The sequence below is a fragment of the Pimephales promelas genome, chromosome 5, assembly GCF_988280905.1.
Source record: "Pimephales promelas chromosome 5, fPimPro1.hap1.1, whole genome shotgun sequence".
Classification (NCBI taxonomy): Eukaryota; Metazoa; Chordata; class Actinopteri; order Cypriniformes; family Leuciscidae; genus Pimephales; species Pimephales promelas.
Window position 1 is genome coordinate 7,371,506 of NC_142773.1, and position 22,381 is coordinate 7,393,886.

Here is a 22,381-nt window from a genome sequence, read left to right on the forward strand (position 1 = left end):
TCCCTTTGGGAACAAACTTGATCTGTTCCACACAGATTTGTTGTCAGGGAGGCTGCCGCACTTCAACACACTGAAGACGGTGGGAGAAGGCAACGTAACAGACAAGATGAAGATATTTATCACACAATTAAAAGACAACTTCTCTGCTAGATTTGATGACATTTTTATTTGAGCACGTTTTGGATATCTTGTCCCTTGGAGGAGATCTTGGAGGTCTACGGCACATTGAAGACACTGGCTATGTATGTGCTCACCATGTTCGGTTCAACCTACACCTGTGAGGCTGCGTTCTCCAAGATGAACTTGATTAAAACGCACGAGAGGAACCGTCTGTCAACCCAGTCTTTGGAGGACTGTTTGCGTATAAGTCTGACAGTGGCCAAGCCTGATGTGAAAAAGTTAGAGGGGAAATGTAACTTCAGCCATTGATAACTTCAGCCATAGTGTTATAGTAGTCCATTTCAGCCTTGTGATTTGATTTCGCTATAGCCCACTTAACGTTTTATTTGCTGTGCGAACAATATTTGTGACCTGTTTTGTTCTGGTTCCAGGCTATTTATTTACCATGCTATTTTAAATTGTGCCAGATAATTTTTTCCTCCTTTTTTAGTCCTGAGGAGTTTGCTAGTTCCAAGCATGTTGTTGAGACTTTGACAAAAAAAAACAAATGTTAAGTAAGGGCATGAGGAAAAGTTATGTTTTTTAAAAAAACTGTGAAACAATACATACAAAACAGTGTAACGAGTCTGTCCTCATTTTGGGGTGTAGCCTAAATAGTGTCATGGTGGTGATTACTGAGAAGAGACTCAGTTGTTGCTGCTTTTACTTGCTTTAATAGTGTAGAATAGGCCTACATATTTTCTTTGATCCTCACAATTTTGGAATCCAGTCGCGGGCCGGATCGAACGGCCGCCAGTTGATCATCAGTGTTATAGAGAAACCGATCGTAAATAGAAACTGAGGGCATATAAATCTTTAGATCTTTAGGTCCTGTACAAGACTTGTGTGTACGATCCGCCGTTCTGCCAAGCCAGCGCCGAGACCACGACAATGTAAAGAGTGACATTACAGTGCGATTTTAATGATGTGAATATTGTCTAGAAATAAAAGTTCCAGATAGAGCATATTCATTTTTCATCAATTCTTGCACCAGACAACACCACAAGATGACATTTAATAATAGTAACAATTATTTAAGCTCCTTATTATGTAGCCGAATCTGTGCTGTTTTGTATTGGCCGCCTCCAGTTTTCACTTTGTTTTGCCTCCAGCTAGCGCCATGACGTAACTGTGACGTCGGCGCAAAAGGGGTCTATAGCCCCGTTAATTTAAAACTGAATCTTGAACAGTACCAGAAAGACACCTTATGGAGGTATGGAAGTTAAACACATTTGTACTAATTCAGATGAAGGAACAAATTAATGCAGTTATTAGAGAGAGAGAGATAGAGAGAGACGTTGAAATAATGAGACAGAAAAGCAAGTGCGTCAATATTATTATTTATTTATTAACTTCGTTTTAATTAATTCGTTCATTATTGTTTTCTATAATTGACAGTAGATAACCCAATAAATGAAACACACAAAGCACTTTTTTAAGCCAATCAATAATTATTTATTTGTTATATTATCTGGAATAATTACGAAAATCCGTGCAGCAGGACAATTCATTTATTTATATAGCCTATTCAGTTTAATTTTCTATTTAGCCTATTATAGATAGGACTATACGTTATTTATTAAAATTAAACTGTATGCGTCAATTGATTGTGAAGTTAGACATCGAAAATTGCAGATCAAGCGCATGGGGCTGCATGTCTTCTCTTGTTATGAATTGTATCCTATTTTCCGTTAACTACGCGCAGTGATATGGAACTGTAATGCGGTTCAAACTTGCCTGAAACTACTTTAGCCGTGAAAATAATTGCACACCTATTGAATGTTCTCAACCAATCAGAATCAAGCGTTCAACAGCCCTGTAGTATAATTGATTTGAATATCCCCAACTGAGCAAGCCAAAGGCGACAGTGGCAAGGAACTGAAAAACTCCATCAGGTGACCCGATGGAGGAAAAAAAAAACCTTGGGAGAACCCAGGCTCAGTCGGGGGCCAGTTCTCCTCTGGCGTTTATGAACTAGAGGCCGAATTTACAGTAACTGTCACGTGAAAATTTATATGAATGTTTCTAAATAGACTTTAAACGCGAACCTGTGATAAATTGGTAGTAACAGCCCTGCTGATGACGTTCACATGCGCATTAAGAATTGATTCAATAGTTATGTGCGTTTGAATATATGCGCGCAGGTTTTTAAATTCCCTCATGCCTGAACAAACTACTTGTTTATAAATTTGATACAGATTTTCGAATCACTTCAGGGTAGGGACGCGAAACGAATTCACATCGCTTAATCTGTAGAGTGGGAAAGGGATCCTCCATAGGGAGAGGCTAGTTGGCACTTCAGCACTGCATTGTCATCGTGTCCAGGCTAAGGTCATCACCAGATCTGGATACGGCCTGGATCAGGCAGGCTGCGGGAAAACCTCGGGATAAACAAAGACACTAAAATTAGCATAGATGCCATTCTTCTTATGATGTAACGATTATTGTAGCATTGATTGTAACATGATTATTGTAACAGTTGTAGTTTTTTTTTACATTTTTTAAGACATGTCTTGGAATTAAAAGGAAAAACTTAAGTTTAATTATGGTATAAAGGGTGGTGGTGTGGATGGATTTGTAATGGTCATTTGATTTACCCTCAGCACTTCTCTCATTTATCGGTGCAGTGGTCTGGTCTGAGCTGCGATAATGAAGAGACGGCAGCTTCACAAAACTTCCCGTCCTTGTCCTCTTTCTCATCGGCATCTCATTTTCCTCAAATGGTTGATGCTTTTCAGCCGCGTCGACTCAATCTGGATACGACCTGGACAGAGAAACAGAGTACCTGTGCGTAATCCGGTCCAGGGGTCACATTCAGTCCCGTAGCAGCCATGTATGTCCATGTTTTGATCTTCTCCACTCTATTAAATTTGGGTTTTGACAGCAACTGTTGAGAAAAAAATAGTCAAATGTTTAGGGAAAAAATAATTGCCAGTCCAGCAGTTCAATGATCTCTTTAACTTTGGGGCCCCTATTAACAACAGGCCGACCTCTAATGGGACGGGTGTAGGATGACCAGGCTGGAAGAAAGATCATTGTTGATTTTTATAAGACTTTAGAATACAAATTTTTGTCCAGTTTTGGAAAAATGTTGTTTTCATGTTCTTTGACTTTTTGACATATTTCACTGCCACCTGATCAACAAAACATTTAGCTCATTACAATTACAACATGTAAATTGCACCACATAGTGAACATTATATACAATAAAAGGACTTGAAATGGATATAGTGAGGCAAAAGAATTTGCTAAATGTAAGAAATGACTATACCTCAAGATCATCCTCCAAGCGCTTCCCTTCATAAACCTTGCCGAATCCTCCCACACCAAGGATTTTGCCGATTTTAAACCGGCTCAGAATGCCGTCTGTTAAAAGATTAATGGTTATATTTGACATGAAATGTCAAGCATGGACAGCAGGGAGAGTAATATTTGACATATGGCAGTAAACTCACCCTGAGTTGTTACGTCCACTCTGTGATCTGGTGCTGGACTGTGGTGGACTGGAGCTGAAGGGGTTTGAACCTGCGGCTCTACAGGAGGAACGACTTCAAGACCACTGGATAGAGGTTCCTGAAGACCATGATCCTCTAGAGCACAGGCACTGTCCAGTAGAGAATTTCACGTTTCAAATAAATGATGCTTTGGATAAAAAGTGTCAGCTCAATATCTAACTGTTCTGTGTGAAATACATAATAATAACACACTGCATACCCATTATGGTGATTCTTTTGTTAAAATATAACACATGGATTTGTAATGGTTATTTGATTTACCCTCAGCTTCTCAGCAGCCATGTATGTCCATGTTTTGATCTTCTCCACTCCATTAAATTTGGGTTTTGACAGCAACTGTTTTGGGGAAAAAATAATTGGAGAAGAAAAATATACACTTCACCTTTCGCCATTATTCAAAGTAACAGAAATACAAGTTTTCACTTTCTTGGATTATTTAATTGGCAGGTGGCATGCCAGTTTTCCAGGTATATATGGGATTGCATTAATCTTTCTGAAAATGATGTACAGAGCTCTAATAAACAGAAAACTTCTCTCGCTAGTGGCTGCAGTGGTCTGATCGTCCACTTTCTGACCCTGACCTCAGCTGCTGCTCCGACCTACTCCTCCTCTTCTGTCTCTCCTGACTATCGCTTCCCTTTCTAACAGGTTGATGATAAACATACATTACACATATAAGAGATTTGACCTTGACTTTTCCTGTTTCACAATAAACTAAGAACATATCAAACAAATAGACAAAAAAGTGTCTTCCAAATATTAATATACAGGTGAAACTCGAAAAATTAGAACATTGTGCAAAAGTTCATTTATTTACGTAATTCAACTTAAAAGGTGAAACTAATATATTATAGAGACTAATATATGCAAAGTGAGACATTTCAAGCCTTTATTTGTTATAATTGTGATGATTATGGATGAAACCCCAAATTCAGTTAGAATATTGTGAAAAGGTTTTCATAGCTGTACGCCATAATCATCACAATTATAACAAATAAAGGCTAGAAATATCACACTCTGCATGTTATGAGTCTCTCTATCATATATTAGTTTGACCTTTTAAGTTGAATTACTGAAATAAATTAACTTTTGCAATTAATTTTTCGAGTTCCACATGTAAATCCAAATTCATTTCTAGCTTATTAGGGTCATTACCTTAAACCATTTATGGGAAATGATTTCCTCCAAACCAATCCGCTCACTTGGGTTTTCCCGCAGGAGGCGTCGAATCAGGTCGCGGCAATCTGTGAAGAGACCTTAAACTTTACACCTGCTGTCTTTCTATTAAGCTGTGAGATTAGACTACGCTATACTGTACGGTTAAAAAAAACTGGAACTGGTAACAGCCATATTTTATGAAGCTTTCTGGTTTTGGTGTTACTGTTACTTCTTTGTTTCATTTCTATTTTGGTGATTTGAAATTATAATTGATCATCTTTTTTATAATGAATGCAATTTTACCGTTGGACAAGTGAAACATAGACCAGGTGTTATTCTTAATCCTCAGATGGTCTTTGGGTTCTGGTAAGCGTCCACACACCATCTGGAATAAGAGCATTCCCAGAGACCACACAGTAGCTGGTTTACCGTGGTACCTTTGCAATCTGTCGAACTCAGGTGGACAGTACCTTCTTGTGCCTAGAAAGAGATTTGTCTGTTGGTTAAGCTTGAAATCCCATAGCATGTTTTCTCTAGGTGACGATACACGGGGCAACTTTTTGAGCAATGTTGCCGTTAACAACAACATAACAACATGCCGATACATACCACGGAAGTCATCATAGGCGGACTCTTTCAGGAATCTCCCGCACCTGAAGTCAATCAGTTTGACCTCACGTGTTTTTTTGTTAATCAGCAGGTTTTGTAACTTGATGTTGCCGTGGAAAATTCCTCGGTCACAGCACGTCTGAGCAGCCGTTGTTGCCTGCGCCATGATAGTCCGTGCCGTTTCCTCACAGAGGATGCGTTTGCAATTATCCCAAAAAACAAACACATCTTCGCAGTGTGGGGGACGCTCCAAGACCATGATATATTGGTCAGGCTGGTCCTGCCAGTCCAGCAGTTCAATGATCTCTTTAACTTTGGGGTCCCTATTCACATATTTTAACAGGCCAACCTCTAATGGGACGGGTGTAGGATGACCAGGCTGGAAGAAAGATCATTGTTGATTAGAGGAATTTTATAAGATTTTAGAATAAAAAAATGTTTGTCCAGTTTTGGAAAAATGTTGTTTTCATGATCAAACTTACAATTCTGACGTATTCCATGCTCTTTGACTTTTTGACAATTTTCACTGCCACCTGATCAACAAAACAAAACATTTAGCCCATTACAATTACATTTACAAACATGTAAACTGCACCACATAGCCTAGTGAACATAACATACACTAAAAGGACTTGAAATGGATAGTTAGACGAAAAAGAATTTGCTAAATTGATAAATGTAAGATGACTATACCTCAAGACCATCCTCCAAGCACTTCCCTTCATAAACCTTGCCGAATTCTCCAAAACGAAGCATTTCGCCGATTTTAAACCGGCTCAGAATGTCGTCTGTTAAAAGATTAATGGTTATAGTTGACATGAAATGTCAAGCATGGACAGCAGTGAGAGTAATATTTGAGATATGGCAGTAAACCCAATTGTATTGTACAATTGTAGTTTCTTTTTTTAACAAAACTTGTTTAGATATTTAAGACATGTCTTGGAATTCAAAGAAAAAACTTAAGTTTAATTATGGTATAATGTGTGGTGGTGTGGATGGATTTGTAATGGTCATTTGATTTACCCTCAGCACTTTTCTCATTTCTCGGTGCAGTAGCCGTGTCGGTTCTGGATGTTGAGGGGGAGTCGCACACCTGAGCGAGGGTAAAAATAATTTGTTATAGGCTGCATTTACACTGCAGGTCTTGCTATATCTGATATATCTATATCTGATTTTATTGACAACCCGCTTAAATCATCTTTTAAAAGTGACCCATATCCGATTTTTGCATTTACACTATACACTGCTGAAACTACCAAATGCAGACGTTCTGACCCGGGAAATTAAGTAAAACAGCACAAACTTCAATGGATGCAAATGCGAATAAAATTATCCAGTGTTTTTCTTTCCACAATATTTTGAAAAGTCATCAAAACATTGGTCTCGTACGCCGGAGAATAAGAGGAGAGGCACTGTAGCGAGCACTTAAAACGATGCCTCATTTATCTCGTGAAATGTCTTCAAATACAGATTTATTTCTGTAACAACCCTGCATTTTTGCCTGCACTCATCGCCCAAAACACTCAAACGACATGAAACCTCCGCATTGCTCCACTGTGTGTATCCTTTCTTCCATCGCGCCTATAATCGCTCACTTTTTAATGACGTACGTCTCGCATTTACTGGGGAATATCCGATTTGTCTGCTTACATGGCACACGTAAATGCACGTATCCGATTCATATCCGATTTATTACCACATATGAATGAGGCCTGAATCTGATCTGAGAAAATCAAAATCCATGCGTTTTTTCCTGCTTACACGTTCACTGGTCATATCCGATCTGTGCCACATGAGAGGAAAAAAATCGGATTTGGGTCACTTGAACCATGCAGTGTAAACGAGGCCATAGAGATTCATAACACGCAAAGTGAGACAATTCAAGCCTTTATTTGTTATAATTGTGATGATTATGGATGAAACCCCAAATTCAGTCAGAATATTGTGAAAAGGTTTTCATAGCTGTACGCCATAATCATCACAATTATAACAAATAAAGGCTAGAAATATCACACTCTGCATGTTATGAGTCTCTCTATCATATATTAGTTTGACCTTTTAAGTTGAATTACTGAAATAAATTAACTTTTGCATGATATTCTAATTTTTCAAGTTCCACCTGTAAATCCAAATTCATTTCTAGCTTATTAGGGTCATTACCTTAAACCATTTATGGGAAATGATTTCCTCCAAACCAATCCGCTCACTTGGGTTTTCCCGCAGGAGGCGTCGAATCAGGTTGCGGCAATCTGTGAAGAGACCTTAAACTTTACACCTGCTGTCTTTCTATTAAGCTGTGAGATTAGACTACGCTATACTGTACGGTTAAAAAAAACTGGAACTGGTAACAGCCATATTTTATAAAGCTTTCTGGTTTTGGTGTTACTGTTACTTCTTTGTTTCATTTGTTCTATTTTGGTGATTTGAAATTATAATTGATCATCTTTTTTATAATGAATGCAATTTTACCGTTGGACAAGTGACATTCAGGCCACATGTCATCATTAATCCTCAGATGGTCTTCGGGTTCTGGATAGCGTCCAAACAACATTACGAATAAGAGCACTCCCAGAGACCACACAGTAGCTGGTTTAGCGTGGTACCTGTGCAATGTGTGGAACTCAGGTGGACAGTACCTTCTTGTACCTATAGAAAGAGATTTGTCTGATGGTTAAGTTTGAAATCCCATAGCATGTTTTCTCCAGGTGACGATACACGGGGCAACTTATTGAGCAATGTTGCCATTAACAGGAAACCAGGTGAGATACAGGGCCCATGACCGATCTAAAGTACCCAGATAGAAATTTGTTGCCCATTCTCAATGAGAAAGCGCCCAAGGAACATCGCTCTGCAACATTGCTCAAAAAAGTTGCTCCGTTTATCAACACCTTCTGTATCCATTAGAGTAAATGAATAATTTAGTTGTTTTTATTCACAATTCTGGAGTTTTAAAAGTGAGATCAATCCATGGCCAAACCAGGCGTGAGGCAACATATTTAGTGAGAACATATTCAACTAAATTTAAAAAATAAAAACTCTTTTCAAACCTTGATTCATAATACATACCACGGAAGTCGTCATAGGCGGACTCTTTCAGGAATCTCCCGCACCCGAAGTCAATCAGTTTGACCTCAAGTGTTTTTTTGTTGATCAGCAGGTTTTGTAACTTGATGTCGCTGTGGAAAACTCTTCGGTCACAGCACGTCTGAGCAGCCCTTGTTGCCTGTGCCATGATAGTCCGTGCCGTTTCCTCACAGAGGATGCGTTTGCGATTATCCCAAAAATGAAACACATCTTCGCAGTCTGGGGGACGCTCCAAGACCATGATATATCCGTCAGGCTGGTCCTGCCAGTCCAGCAGTTCAATGATCTCTTTAACTTTGGGGTCCCTATTAACATATTTTAACATGCCGACCTCTAATGGGACGGGTGTAGGATGACCAGGCTGGAAGAAAGATCATTGTTGATTAGAGGATTTTTATAAGATTTTAGAATAAAAAATGTTTGTCCAGTTTTGGAAAAATGTTGTTTTCATGATCAAACTTACAATTCTGACGTATTCCATGCTCCTGAACTTTTTGACAAATTTCACTGCCACCTGATCAACAAAACAAAACATTTAGCCCATTACAATTACATTTACAAACATGTAAATTGCACCACATAGCCTAGTGAACATAACATACAATAAAAGGACTTGAAATGGATAGTGAGACGAAAAAGAATTTGCTAAATTGATAAATGTAAGATGACTATACCTCAAGACCATCCTCCAAGCGCTTCCCTTCATAAACCTTGCCGAATCCTCCCTCACCAAGCATTTTTCCGATTTTAAACCGCCTCAGAATGTTGCCTGTTAAAAGATTAATGGTTACAGTTCACATTCTGTCAAGCATATGGACAGCAGTGAGAGTAATATTTGACAGTAACGTTAAACCAAATTGTATTGTACAATTGTAGTTTTTTTTTTTTTTTACAAACATCCAGGACACAGGACATAATTATTCTCTGAATAGGAGAGGAGACCTCTCACATGAATGTTGAGCTCCAGGATTGCTAGATAGTCGGTGTTACCGGTGTTCGGGCTTGAGCAAATCATTACACACAAATTATGCCAAAACGTCCGTTTTGTCAAATGTATGTCATCATAAGAGCTGTCTAAAATGATTTAAATAAAGTCTTAAATGGACATTTGTGAGAAAATGGGACGCGTGTCAGATCGCGTCTCTGTCCTACATTGCAGTATTAACGTGTAACTAAGTTAGCCCACAACGCTCAACGGCTGTCCGGATTCACTCACTCGTTTTCATTCACTCCTTCAAGCGAACAGTAGTAGGGAATAAGCCTAACTTAATCAATGATTGTTTAGGGGGCGATTTCGGATTCAACCTATGTTCTCAAGCAGTGAAAAATAGAGAAACCAATGAAGAAAATCGGAAAGTAAAACAGATAATTTTACAGTATTGCCTCAGAAAATATCGCGATACTATGCTGTATCGATCCCCCCAACCCCTAATATTTAAGACATGTCTTGGAATTAATAAAAACTTAAGTTTAATTATGGTATAATGCGTGGTCGTGTGGATAAATTTGTAATGGTCATTTGATTTAACTTACCCTCAGCACTTCTCTCATTTCTCGGTGCGTCGGTTGTGGATGTTGATGGGGAGTTGCACTGAGCGAGGGGCTTTGCCATGATAACAGTTGTCCAGTTGGGTAACTTTATCAAATAAACTGCAAAACAAACAACGAAGACTGACTGTAGGCTATTTGTTTGTTTCACACGGCTGAACTAACACAAACACAACACAAAGAACCATGACAACGCTCAACTTCTTTTATGACGTCATTTTCGAACGCGCTTGAGACTGAAGCTGAACTACTTTGCCTTGTTCACAGCGGGGAAAATGTATTGTTTTCTATTCTAATGTTTCTACATAAAACATCTCACCTTGTCCTTTCACTTCATAATAAAAAAAGCAATATTTCTAGTATTATTTTATAACAATGTTTTTTATTTAAAGTCAGAATAATTTAGGGTTTGACAGGATTAATAAGAGAACAAGCATTGAAAAATGTGTTAAGATAATTTGGTGACATATCAGGAAAAGTGGAAAATTTTATTTAAATCCTAGATTACGCATATATAAAATATAATGGACCGCTTGCACTGAACTTCACGATCTTCCGTGTGGAAACAATACATATCCCTTTCGGTTATGTTTACTTTCAATGTACTGCAGTCAATGAGTTGAACAAACGCCACCTAAAATATATATATAAAAATATGTATAAATAAAGAGTGACGTAGGCGTGCGAGAGATCTCTTCCAGCGCTTGCGCAGACCGAAGCGCCCGTGCCTTCAGATCACTTGGGCGTGGCTGTGGTTACAAGAGGTAAAAACGATATCAATACTGTTCGTTTTCTCACACAAACCGCTCGTTTCCTGTCTTATGCCATCAATGTGTACTTACATTTACGAGTCTTTAAATCTTGTTTAATTTGGACTTCTCTGTGCATGCTGTTTGAGGTGGACCCCATAGATCTCCATTATATGACTGACAGACAAGAACAGTTTTACCTAAAAATGTCTAAATTGAAAATACTGTGGAAACAAAGACACCTACATCTTGGATGCCCTTGAGGTAAGCTAAACATACCAAAAAATTAATTTCAAAGTGAAATATCCCTTTAATACTCAAAGAAGTTGACTGTCATTCTCCTCTACGCTGCGTGCGTTCTGGTCGTAGGCACCTCGCGAGCATTCATTCATTCATTCGTTTATTCATTCAACTATTACCAATGCACACAAGAAATACTTTTTATTAGTCAAATTCATTAAAAAAAATTAAACTCAAGTATAGAATATAGGTAGGCTAAGAGAAAAATACTGAACGAGATGACACATGACTGCTGCAGGTTAGTGGATAAATATATTTAGCCTATTTATTCATAATGGAACAGTTGGAAAGAAAATATATTTATAGGAACATTTCAGCAGGCTCAAGATAATTAATACAGAGATCATTATTCATTGTTTTAATCAATTGGCATCCATAAAACATAGTGATAATCTGCATTCTCATGTATGGACCATAGACAGTATAAGAAGTGGACAGAGCATCTCATTGGAACTCAATTCACCTTTGGCTAAGCCACGCCCTAGAATGTAGATTGACCAATCACAGCGCAGCCAAGAACGAGCTCCCACATAGCTGCGACACTTTTTCACAGCGCTCCATTGACTTTCAACACAGGCGTCTCATATTTTTGGTCTCGGCAGGCTATTACCGTCGTAGTTTTATCCAAAATATGGTTAAACGTTGTGCCTCGGGCATTTGTAACACAGATACGCGTTTCCCAGAGAGGTTGGAGAGGGGTGTCCATTTTTTCCCTTCCCAAAACCGAAGTAAAATCCTGACAAGTGTCGTCTTTGGATTAAACTGTGTGGATGTCTTCAGTCAGCTAAACCCCTCAAAGATCAACAAGCACATTTTTTTGCTTCTAACCTTACTCTGAAGTTATATTAGTTAGACCATTTTATAATGTTTTAGGTTATGATTTCGGTTCTCATACCGGTTGTTGATACGCTAGCACACGCTGCTAATAAATACAACGTTATACTCGTGTAGTCCGTTTGCTTTGTAATAACGATTATAGAAGTGAATAGAGACCTACCCAGCTTTGCATGAACCGTGTTGCTCCCTGATATTGTTAGTCCCAGCCTCCGTCTCGATTAGTAGGATATGCGGTGTGTTACAGCCCTCAATCCAGTTCAGCTCGTTATAAATTCTCACATAGATAAAAGACCGAACATATAGGAATCACAGACGATTTAGCGTTTCTGGCGTTAACACACCATATTTTTAATTAGACAGGCCTTGAGAGTTGAGTGAACAATAAATCATAAATTCAGCAAAATAAAGATAACACAGGTAGGGCCCATAAAGGGAAAACAGATACCCTTGCTAACCCTGTACTTCAGTCAGGAGAGATCTTACCTGGCTCCCGAAAAGAAATAAAACGGGTGAATCTTCCGGGCAGCTGCTTCCCTTCACTAAACTAAATAAATACTAAAAAGTGTACAAAGGAAAATAAAGCCACTACCTGGTTTAAACAAATAAACTAGAATCAAAAGAAAACAATCATTCGCCTCGCTCCCGCATGGCGAGACGACAACCCACAGGTGATCACCCCAGCTGGTAATTAGGCGGAGAGAAGAGGAGATCTGAGAGCGAGCTGTGAGAGAGAGAGAGAGATCCGTGACATCAGAACCGGCACCGCTTAAATAGCAGGAACTCCCGTGACGTCACTTTGCTTTCCGCTTGTACAACTCTACCTCGCCATCTGTAACTCAAAAGAAATAGCACACACACGAATCGCTCAATAGTACACACACACATAACACCCTCACCCTTAAATGATTAATTGTAGGGATGAAATCATCTTACCTCAGAATAACCTACAATTAATTCAAGTACGAGACAAAGCGTCAGCAATCACGTTATCCTTACCCCGAATGTGACGAATGTCCAACTCAAAAGTCTGTAAAAACAAACTCCAACGCATCAGTCGTTGATTATTGTTTTTCATTCGACTAATAAAAGTCAAGGGATTGTGATCCGTGTAAACAATCAGTGGGTGCGTAACAGAAGCAATGTAAACATCAAAATGTTGAATGGCAAGGACAAGGGCGAGCGCCTCCTTCTCAATAGTGGAGTAACCTCGCTGATGTTTATTAAATTTGCGTGAAAAGTAGCAAACAGGATGCTCAACACCAGCCTGATCTAGTTGAAGGAGTACAGCTCCAGCACCAGTGTCACTTGCATCAACAGCAAGAAAAAACGGAGTAGAAAAGTCAGGAGTTGACAAAACAGGAGAAAAAACCAAAAGTGCTTTGATTTTCTCAAAACTCAACTGACAAGTCTCGGTCCATTTAAACGCAACTTTTGGACTAAGTAGGTCGGTTAAAAGAGAAGCGACGACAGAAAAATTTTTGCAAAAACTTCTGTAGTATCCGACCATTCCTAAAAATCGACGGAGTTCCCGACGCGTGGTGGGCATGGGGAAATTGGTGATAGCCTCCACCTTAGACTCAACAGGTCGAACCTGACCGCTACCAACGATTTTTCCCAGATAGGTGACCGTGGCGCGACCAAATTCGCACTTCACTAAATTCACTGTGAGGTTAGCTCGAGACAAACGACTGAACAGCTCATCGAGTTGCTCCACATGTTCTGACCAAGACGCGCTGTAAATGACTAAGTCATCCAAATACGCTTCAACATTATGCATACCTTTGATGACACGATTAACCAATCTCTGAAAGGTTGCTGGGGCGTTTCGTAAACCGAAAGCCATTACTTTGTAATGTAGGAAATGATCTGGTGTTACGAACGCACTAATCTCTTTTGCGCGATCTGACAAAGGCACCTGCCAGTAACCCTTAAGCAGATCGATTTTAGTGACGAACGCAGCATTTCCAACATGATCCACGCAATCTTCCATACGCGGCAATGGATAACTATCGGGTTTCGTTACAGCATTAACGCGTCTAAAATCAGTACAAAAACTAAATGTACCGTCAGTCTTTTTGACCAACAAGCAGGGGGAGCTCCAAGGACTAAAACTGGGCTCTGCGATATCATTTTCGAGCATAAAGTTTACCTCGTGTTGCAGCTGAGTTCTCTTTTCAGGGCTCACACGATATGCGTGTTGTTTAATAGGCAATGAATCGCCAACGTCGATATCATGCTCTATTAATGAGGTACACGAGGGAACATCAGAGAACAAATTCTCATACTTCCGAATAATACTAATCACATCAGCTCGTTCAGTTACAGTTAAATGTGAAAAATGCGAGTCCAAAGTTCGAATTATCGAAGAATTCTTCAACCTTCCCGCAACCAGTTCTGCAGCAGGAAACTCAACATCCCCTTCACAAGTGGCAACAGCAACGTTGTCCGATAAAGGACACTCTGGGCGGATGAAAGATTCAGCACTGGACAGCACCCCATCCTCAGGTACATCAGCACTGGACAGCACCGGTCCCTCGGTCACCGGAAAGTCTGTAGGTAAAACAGTCAACACGGCCGACTTCCTACCAGACCATTCTGGCGGTCTTTCGAAGTACGGTTTAAGCATGTTAATATGACAAAGACGAGTTTTCTTTCTTCGGTCATTCGTCGAGATAACATAATCAAGCTCACTCACCTTTTCTTTGACTGGGTAAGGACCATAATAACGAGCTTGCAATGCAGACCCAGGCACTGGCATCAGCACTAACACCTTGTCGCCAGGAGCAAAGCTACGAAGTTTAGCACAACGATCATAACGTTTTTTCATTCGTCGCTGAGAAATCTCCAAATTCTCTTTGGCCAACTCACATGCACGACGCAACTTGAAACGAAATCCTGAAACATAGTCAAGAATGTTAGGAGTTGGGTCACTAGTCCAATGATCTTTAATCACTTTAAGTGGACCACGGACAGTATGCCCGAACACCAGTTCAGCCGGACTAAAGCCCAACGACTCCTGCACAACCTCTCGCACGGCGAACATAACCATGGGTACCCCGTCGTCCCAATCCTTCTGAAACTCAAGACAGAACGCGCGCAACATTGACTTTAAAGTCTGATGGAACCTTTCAAGTGCGCCCTGGCTTTCAGGATGGTAACAACTTGACGTACGATGTTGTATATGCAACTGCTCCAGAGCTTGTTTAAACACACGTGACATAAAATTCGTACCTTGGTCCGATTGAATAGTACGCGGAAGACCAAACAGTGAGAAAAACTTTACAAGAGATTTCACAATCACTGGTGCAGTAATTTTACGCAGAGGGATTGCCTCTGGAAAACGTGTTGACGAGCACATTATGGTCAGCAAGTATTGATTTCCTGACTTAGTACGAGGCAAAGGACCGACACAGTCAATCATCACCCGCTCAAATGGTTCACTAAAAGCAGGAATTGGATGTAATGGAGCGGGTGGGATATTCTGGTTCGGTTTTCCCGTCATTTGGCACACATGACAACTTCGGCAATAACTCGCAACATCGGTTTTCAAACCAGGCCAGAAAAAATTACGGAGGATACGGTCGTATGTTTTATTCACTCCTAAATGACCGGCAAACGGGCTATCATGCGCAAGGCTCAAAATCTCAGAGCAATACGAGGAGGGAACTATTATCTGCTTGACGACTTGCCACTCATCATCAGCAGATGCAGTAGGTGGTCTCCACTTCCTCATCAACACCCCATCTTCAACAAAGTAACCTTGCGATACCTGTTCGAGTTGCTCCACAGGAACAACAGCTTCAAAGAGGGATGACGTTTTCTCATCTTTCCTCTGTTCAACAATAAGCTGCTCGCGAGACAGAGACAATCCATTGAGCCCCATAGAGTGTTCATCTCGCTTATTAACGGCGATGTCTAAACCGTCAACAAAGTCTGAACACTTAACCTGACAAAAATCTGCATTAGAGAGGAACGTATCACTCAAATCAAAATTCCACTCACTTTCTGATTCACAAAGATTTTTATCCTTCAGTCTCTGGGTCATAGCGCGAGTAACAGCACATGAGGGGAAAACCTCAGGATATGTCTGAGCTAATGCATCAATAGAAGTACCAGGTAGAGGAACATCAGTTACCTCAGGGCTAGCAAAAACTTTTCCTCCCGCTAAGTCATTTCCTAAAATAAATGTGACATCTCGAACAGGAAGACACGGTCGCACTCCACACACACAACGCGGCCAACAACAAGGGAAGACTCAATTTCAATCTCATGCAAAGGTACCTTCACAAAGCCCATTTCAAAACCCTGTACCAAGACGCTTGAACCAATAAAGCTCTCATCAGACAACGGCAATACTCCCTCCAGAATAAAACTCTGAGCAGCGCCTGTATCACGAAGTATCTTGACTGGTTTACGTAAATCATCTTTACCTGCCAAAGATACGAATCCGTCCATCATGAACGGCACATATCCCTCATCTTTCCACATGTCAGCATCAGAAGCCAACGACTGCAGTCCTTCCACCTGTGACGAGGACGTCATCAACAGACCTACTGGTTTAGGAACATTATTCTTCTTTTTGAGCACATTACACTCAGAAATAATGTGTCCACGTTTCTTACAATAAAAACAAACAGGTGAGAACACGGATTTATCAGAACTCACCGCCACTTTGTCGACAGGCAGAGGGCGTTCCAAGTTACGCTGAGAAGACCGCTGAGTATTAACTGATGGAATCTTTGGTGTTACGCTAAACACATTTTTATGTGTAAGCACATATTCATCAGCCAACGCGGCAGCAGCGGAACATTTCAAAACTTTTTGCTCATTTAAATAAGTTACAACGCGTTCGGGTAAGCAGTTTTTAAATTCCTCTAAAATAATCAGTTCACGGAGCTCTTCGAAAGTTTTCACTTTCATAGAAACGCACCAACGATCAAACATTGACTCCTTCTCCCGAGCGAACTCAACGTAAGTCTCATTAGTTTTCCGAAGGTTACGAAATTTCTGACGATAAGCTTCGGGAACCAGCTCATACACTCTAAGAACAGACACCTTCACCTGATCGTAATCAAGACTCTCCTCAACTGATAAAGAAGAAAAAGCTTCTTGGGCTTTACCCACAAAAACACACTGCAACAACATGGGCCAAAATGTTTTCGGCCATTTCATATTGTTAGCAACGCGTTCAAAAAGAGCAAAAAACTTATCTACCTCTTGCTCTTGAAACTGAGGAACCATACGAATATTACGACTCACGTCGAAATCAGAAGTATCTGTTAAACCTCTTTCACGAGATTTCAGCTCCATTTCTTTCAGGCGGCACGCTTGCTCCATTTCTAACCTTTTTAACTCAAGTTCATGTCTCTCACGATTCATTTGTCTCTGTTTCTCACGCTCCCATTCTTCTCTCTCCCTCAACAAAACTCTGTCGTGCTCCTTAGCTTGCAGCTCCAATTTCTTAATCTGCAATGCAAGATCCTCTGAACCACCGTCAACTGAATCAGGATAATCCATCATCTTTTCCTCATCACCAAAAACGCCCAATTCATGCAATGAATCAAGAAGCAATATCTGTAACTCGCGTTTAGTTATAGTTTTACGGAAACCAACCTTAAAGTGAGCAGCAATTTTCGTAAGGTCTACCCTGTTGATTTTGAACAGCTCATCTTGCGTCGGATCTGCAATAAAGTTAGTTAATTCGAACATGGTCAGATCCAGGCATGTACTGGCCATCGGGACTACCGGGACATTCCCGGTGGGCCGCGGTCTGGTTGGGCCGGCGGCCCGGCGCGTTATGTATTTTGTTTTTAAATCATTATTAATTGTAAATATAGCCTATTCTATCGTAAGTATATTGTTATATTGTCCAATTCCGGGCATGTGTCTCTCTCATGAAGCTGACGCGAGCTGCGAGACTAACAGGTCTGATGGCCAATCGGAATCAAGTTCAAATCTAGACTTGAAAAGCGGCCGCTTTACAACAACTGCAGTGATGCGATGTGATGATGTGCAACGAAATTCATGTCAAAAGAGTAACATCTCTAAACGTAAAGGGGGACCGAGAAGTCGAGAGAGAAAAAACGACAAGACAACGACAATAACTTGAGGCAGATGCCACCAAATGTGTTAAAATAAATGAATTATTTGCTGGACTTTAGTGAAGATGTCAGCAGGGCGCGCCTGACTGCTGAAGTGAGACATTTAGAATGATAGGCTACACGTAGCCTTCTGCATTGTTTTGTTTAAGCATGTTACGATATTCCAGCTGTAATAGGATCGATATAAATGACATTTAAAATTCTCAGCTCTCTGGTTCTGTCCATTTTATTACGAAATTCAGACAATACCGTTTTGCCGCTAGAAAATAACGTGACAGGTCGCTTTAGCGCCTCAGTTCAAGTAAACCGATCATCTGTTACTTTTTATTTAAAGATAAGATACAATAGCCTACAACTTATCAAACGGTATATGCCTCATAAATAATATCAATCAGTGCTTTTCAACAACGGAAAGAGATTAATAAAACAGCAGGAGAACAATTATGTCACAGAACGTTACAGTTACCTCAGGAAAGCCATTTAATGACAATAGCACATAGTTGACTTGAAAAATAGCTATAGAAAGGAGTATTTTGCATACTTGCATACCTTTCAAATAGCTATAGAAAGGAGTATTTTGCATATAAATATGCACATATATTTTTTTTTTTTTCAATTTGTATCCCTGAAAGTGCCTGGCAGAAGCCTTATGTGTCATAGGCTAAATGTGAACAAAAGACAAAGATAAATAACTCACTGCTCTTGACTAGCTTTAACAATGATTTATATATATATATATATATATATATATATATATATATACTATATACACTATATAAATGATATAGTATAAATGAAATATAGGTATACTATATAAACTATATTTCATGAGGTGAAACATCACTGCCAGGTCCTGGCAGTGATGTTGCACCTCATGAAATATAGTTTATATAGTATAGCCTAAGAATATTCTATTAGAATAATAAGCGGCACATAAATTAAGACCAGTTATTTACAATAAAGCCTTATAAAATCATTTCCATTTTATTTGTTTATTATTTTAATATTTTTTTCTTGGTTCTGATAGTAAATAAAATCTAATCAGTAATTTTACATGCAGATTAATGCACGTATAGATGTGTGTGTGTGTGTGTGTGTGTGTGTGTGTGCATAGTGGGCCGGTCTGGATGAAGTGTCCAGGGCTGATTTTTTGTCCCAGTCCAGCCCTGGTCAGATCTAACGTTTGGGTTAAGAGAGGAAACAAAAAACGAGCACTACACGAGTCAAAAAAAAATTCACGCCAATCGACTGTGATTATACAAAGTTACCGAAGTAACAACTACAAAGTGTGAGCAGATTAAACAAAGCCACACAAAATTCGTTCATCGATCCCGGACGAGCCCCCAAATATGTTACAGCCCTCAATCCAGTTCAGCTCGTTATAAATTCTCACATAGATAAAAGACCGAACATATAGGAATCACAGACGATTTAGCGTTTCTGGCGTTAACACACCATATTTTTAATTAGACAGGCCTTGAGAGTTGAGTGAACAATAAATCATAAATTCAGCAAAATAAAGATAACACAGGTAGGGCCCATAAAGGGAAAACAGATACCCTTGCTAACCCTGTACTTCAGTCAGGAGAGATCTTACCTGGCTCCCGAAAAGAAATAAAACGGGTGAATCTTCCGGGCAGCTGCTTCCCTTCACTAAACTAAATAAATACTAAAAAGTGTACAAAGGAAAATAAAGCCACTACCTGGTTTAAACAAATAAACTAGAATCAAAAGAAAACAATCATTCGCCTCGCTCCCGCATGGCGAGACGACAACCCACAGGTGATCACCCCAGCTGGTAATTAGGCGGAGAGAAGAGGAGATCTGAGAGCGAGCTGTGAGAGAGAGAGAGATCCGTGACATCAGAACCGGCACCGCTTAAATAGCAGGAACTCCCGTGACGTCACTTTGCTTTCCGCTTGTACAACTCTACCTCGCCATCTGTAACTCAAAAGAAATAGCACACACACGAATCGCTCAATAGTACACACACACATAACACGGTGGTTCATCTGTGACCGGTAACGTTATGCGTTTGCCTCCATTTTGGATGCCTTGTTGTTTCTTGCGTTTCACCTGTATGTCTTGAATATAGCCTTCGAACGCACATTGCAGCCCCTTTTGCCTACGTCTATCGGACACTTTATTTGCTGCTTTTAGTGCTTTATAAAAGTTTGATAACATTCCAGCAGGAAGAGCTGTTACAGCATAAGCCATGCAGAGCGCAGATGAAGTTTGACGGATGTAGCAACAGTAACTAAGGGGGGCGGGGCTTAGCCAAAAGCGAATTGAGACAAGTGAAGCCCATTTTTAGCGATTTTTTTTTTTAGCACTTCCGTTCCTGACACGTAGACTCAAACCGACTCAAACAGAGCTTGACGACGTAGATGTGACGTGAGCAACCCATCTGTCTTCTAGTGGCTGTGGCATGAGAAATCTGAATCATTCCCTTCCGAAACTTGCAGAGGCGGAGAGTGTGAGTAGGAGCTGTCCATGAGCTAGGAGCAGGAGAAACTTTTGCTAGGTATTCTGATTAATTATTTTGTTATTTTGCCTCCACGTTTCCCCGATTGACCACAAGCATCTCCTCCTGTCCATACGGTAATCTCTCTACTGTGCGAAAGAGAGTCGATTGGTTATGACGCAATTCTTAGCCTACTTTTACAAAAAAAAAAACTGCTTCTACGGGGCCATGCATAAGCTACAAGGTAATGGAGCATTTTATACATTGTCGTGTTTCTTTAGAAATAAGTCATGTAAAGTTATTTACTGTCAAAGCTGTTCTCATCTGACATGAAACAGCAAGCTAAACTCGTTTCTTCAAAAGGTTTTCCTCCAATGAACAGGCAATGTGTTGTACTTGGCAGGTAGTTTTAAAGGGATAGTTCACTTTGAAATTAATTTTTGATATGTTTTAGCTTACCTCAAGGGCATCCAAGATGTAGGTGTCTTTGTTTCCACAGTATTTTCAATTTTGACATTTTTTGGTCAAACCGGTGTTGTCTGTCAGTCATATAATGGAGATCTATGGGGTCCACCTCAATGAGCATGCACAGAGAAGTCCAAATTAAACATGATTTAATGACTCGTAAATGTAAGTACACGCTGATGGCCTAAGACACGAAACGAGCGGTTTGTGTGAGAAAACGAACAGTATTTATATCGTTTTTACCTCTTGTTAACAGCCGTCGATCTGATCTGAATCAGATGTCCAACTGAACCAAACTGAACGTCTCCAGACGTTACGCCGGAAGTGATCTCTTGCACGTCTACGTCATGCATTGTTTACGAGATTTCGGAAGTTTTACCTTTCACTAAACATATTTAGATATACGGGAAATCGTAATGGACGACGATTTCGATATATCTAAAGATGCAGCTGGACATATTACCTTTCATCGTGGAAGGGACAACCAGCTGCTGACAATAACACGAGAAAGAGAGCTCGGCGGTTTTGTGACCACTGCAATTCCAATGAAGTATGGATTAAAGCTGCGACAGCACATAATTATAGTCACTTTGGAGAAAACCGGGATGTCATTGTTCATCTCAGTTCAAATCTCATATAATGGTGTCAGTGTAGGCAGATCAATACTATTGTTGAATATTAAATTAAATGTCCCCAAATAAGCAATGGCGACAGATGTTGTTGTCTGCAATTTGTAAAACTTCACAATAAAATTTGGGATATTCTGAAATGTTTGGTTTATTTTCCATTTTTTGTTCCAGTAAATTCCTTTATTTCATAAAAAATTCAGACATTGATTTTGTGAACACATATGTTCAGACATGTTTTTTGTTTCCCTGTTTTTATAAAAAAATATTTGCTTAAAGGAGAACTCCGGTCAATTTTAACATTGAGCTCATTTTTTGTACATTTGGAGTGCTGTCAGTACAGACCAAAACGACAAAAATCTGCGTTGCCAATGTAGCTGGTTTAAAAAATTGTGAAATGTAATTAAGATTGTTTGTGAACTTCATCAAAACTTAATTATTTTTGTTTTCATATTTTGTGTGCTGAGTTGTAATCCATTAAAATGTACATAGTTCTAGTGGGAACCAATTAGGCAGAATATTGTTGTATATGGGGCACATATTGGTGACGCAATGATACCAGTAATGTTATGAAAAAAAAAACGTTTCTCAATGGAGAGAGGCCAGACTCATATGTACAAATGAAATGTAAATTAAAATGACCCCTTAATTATCTGAAATTAATTCAAAGTGAACATCCTTCAGCTAGCCGTGTCAAAACCTTTTTGCAGTTTGATTTTCTGTGACGTGTGGACTGGATGGCTGTCCCTGTGTATTCTCCAGAGTG

General features: G+C 39.8%; 1 protein-coding gene across 3 annotated transcripts; it reads right to left on the reverse strand.

Moving 5' to 3' along the window:
- Positions 1 to 1,478: 1,478 nt before the first annotated feature.
- LOC120461547 (uncharacterized) lies at positions 1,479 to 10,980 on the reverse strand. Of its 3 annotated transcripts, XM_089130868.1 has the most exons (17): positions 10,916 to 10,980; positions 10,059 to 10,175; positions 9,200 to 9,294; positions 8,989 to 9,039; positions 8,508 to 8,886; positions 7,911 to 8,087; positions 7,602 to 7,690; positions 6,465 to 6,534; positions 6,135 to 6,229; positions 5,924 to 5,974; positions 5,442 to 5,820; positions 5,136 to 5,312; positions 4,830 to 4,918; positions 3,936 to 4,010; positions 3,615 to 3,763; positions 3,431 to 3,525; positions 2,870 to 3,046 (listed from the first exon to the last, which is right to left on the reverse strand). In XM_089130868.1, the coding sequence occupies exons 1-15, from the start codon at positions 10,959 to 10,961 to the stop codon at positions 3,710 to 3,712; spliced, it is 1,944 nt and encodes a 647-aa protein (XP_088986994.1). In that variant the 5' UTR covers positions 10,962 to 10,980; the 3' UTR covers positions 2,870 to 3,046; positions 3,431 to 3,525; positions 3,615 to 3,709. The 3 variants fall into 3 exon arrangements, with proteins under 3 accessions (XP_088986993.1, XP_088986995.1, XP_088986994.1); XM_089130867.1 differs by lacking the exons at positions 3,431 to 3,525; positions 3,615 to 3,763; positions 3,936 to 4,010 and adding an exon at positions 1,479 to 2,540 and having other exon boundaries at positions 2,757 to 3,046; positions 10,916 to 10,971; XM_089130869.1 differs by lacking the exons at positions 3,431 to 3,525; positions 3,615 to 3,763; positions 3,936 to 4,010; positions 10,916 to 10,980 and adding an exon at positions 1,479 to 2,540 and having other exon boundaries at positions 2,757 to 3,046; positions 10,059 to 10,279.
- Between the last annotated feature and the right edge of the window lie 11,401 nt (positions 10,981 to 22,381).

What these genes read in the sequence shown, in the direction of transcription:
- LOC120461547 (XM_089130867.1), bottom strand. Translation starts at nt 10,961, where the DNA reads ATGCACAGAGAAGTCCAAATTAAACAAGATTTAAAGACTCGTAAAT. An exon ending in GCTTGGAGGATGGTCTTGAG is followed by an intron (nt 5,975 to 6,134) that starts GTATAGTCATCT and finishes TTTGTTGATCAG; the next exon opens with GTGGCAGTGAAAATTGTCAA. An exon ending in TTTCCCATAAATGGTTTAAG is followed by an intron (nt 3,047 to 4,829) that starts GTAATGACCCTA and finishes TTTTCTCAACAG; the next exon opens with TTGCTGTCAAAACCCAAATT.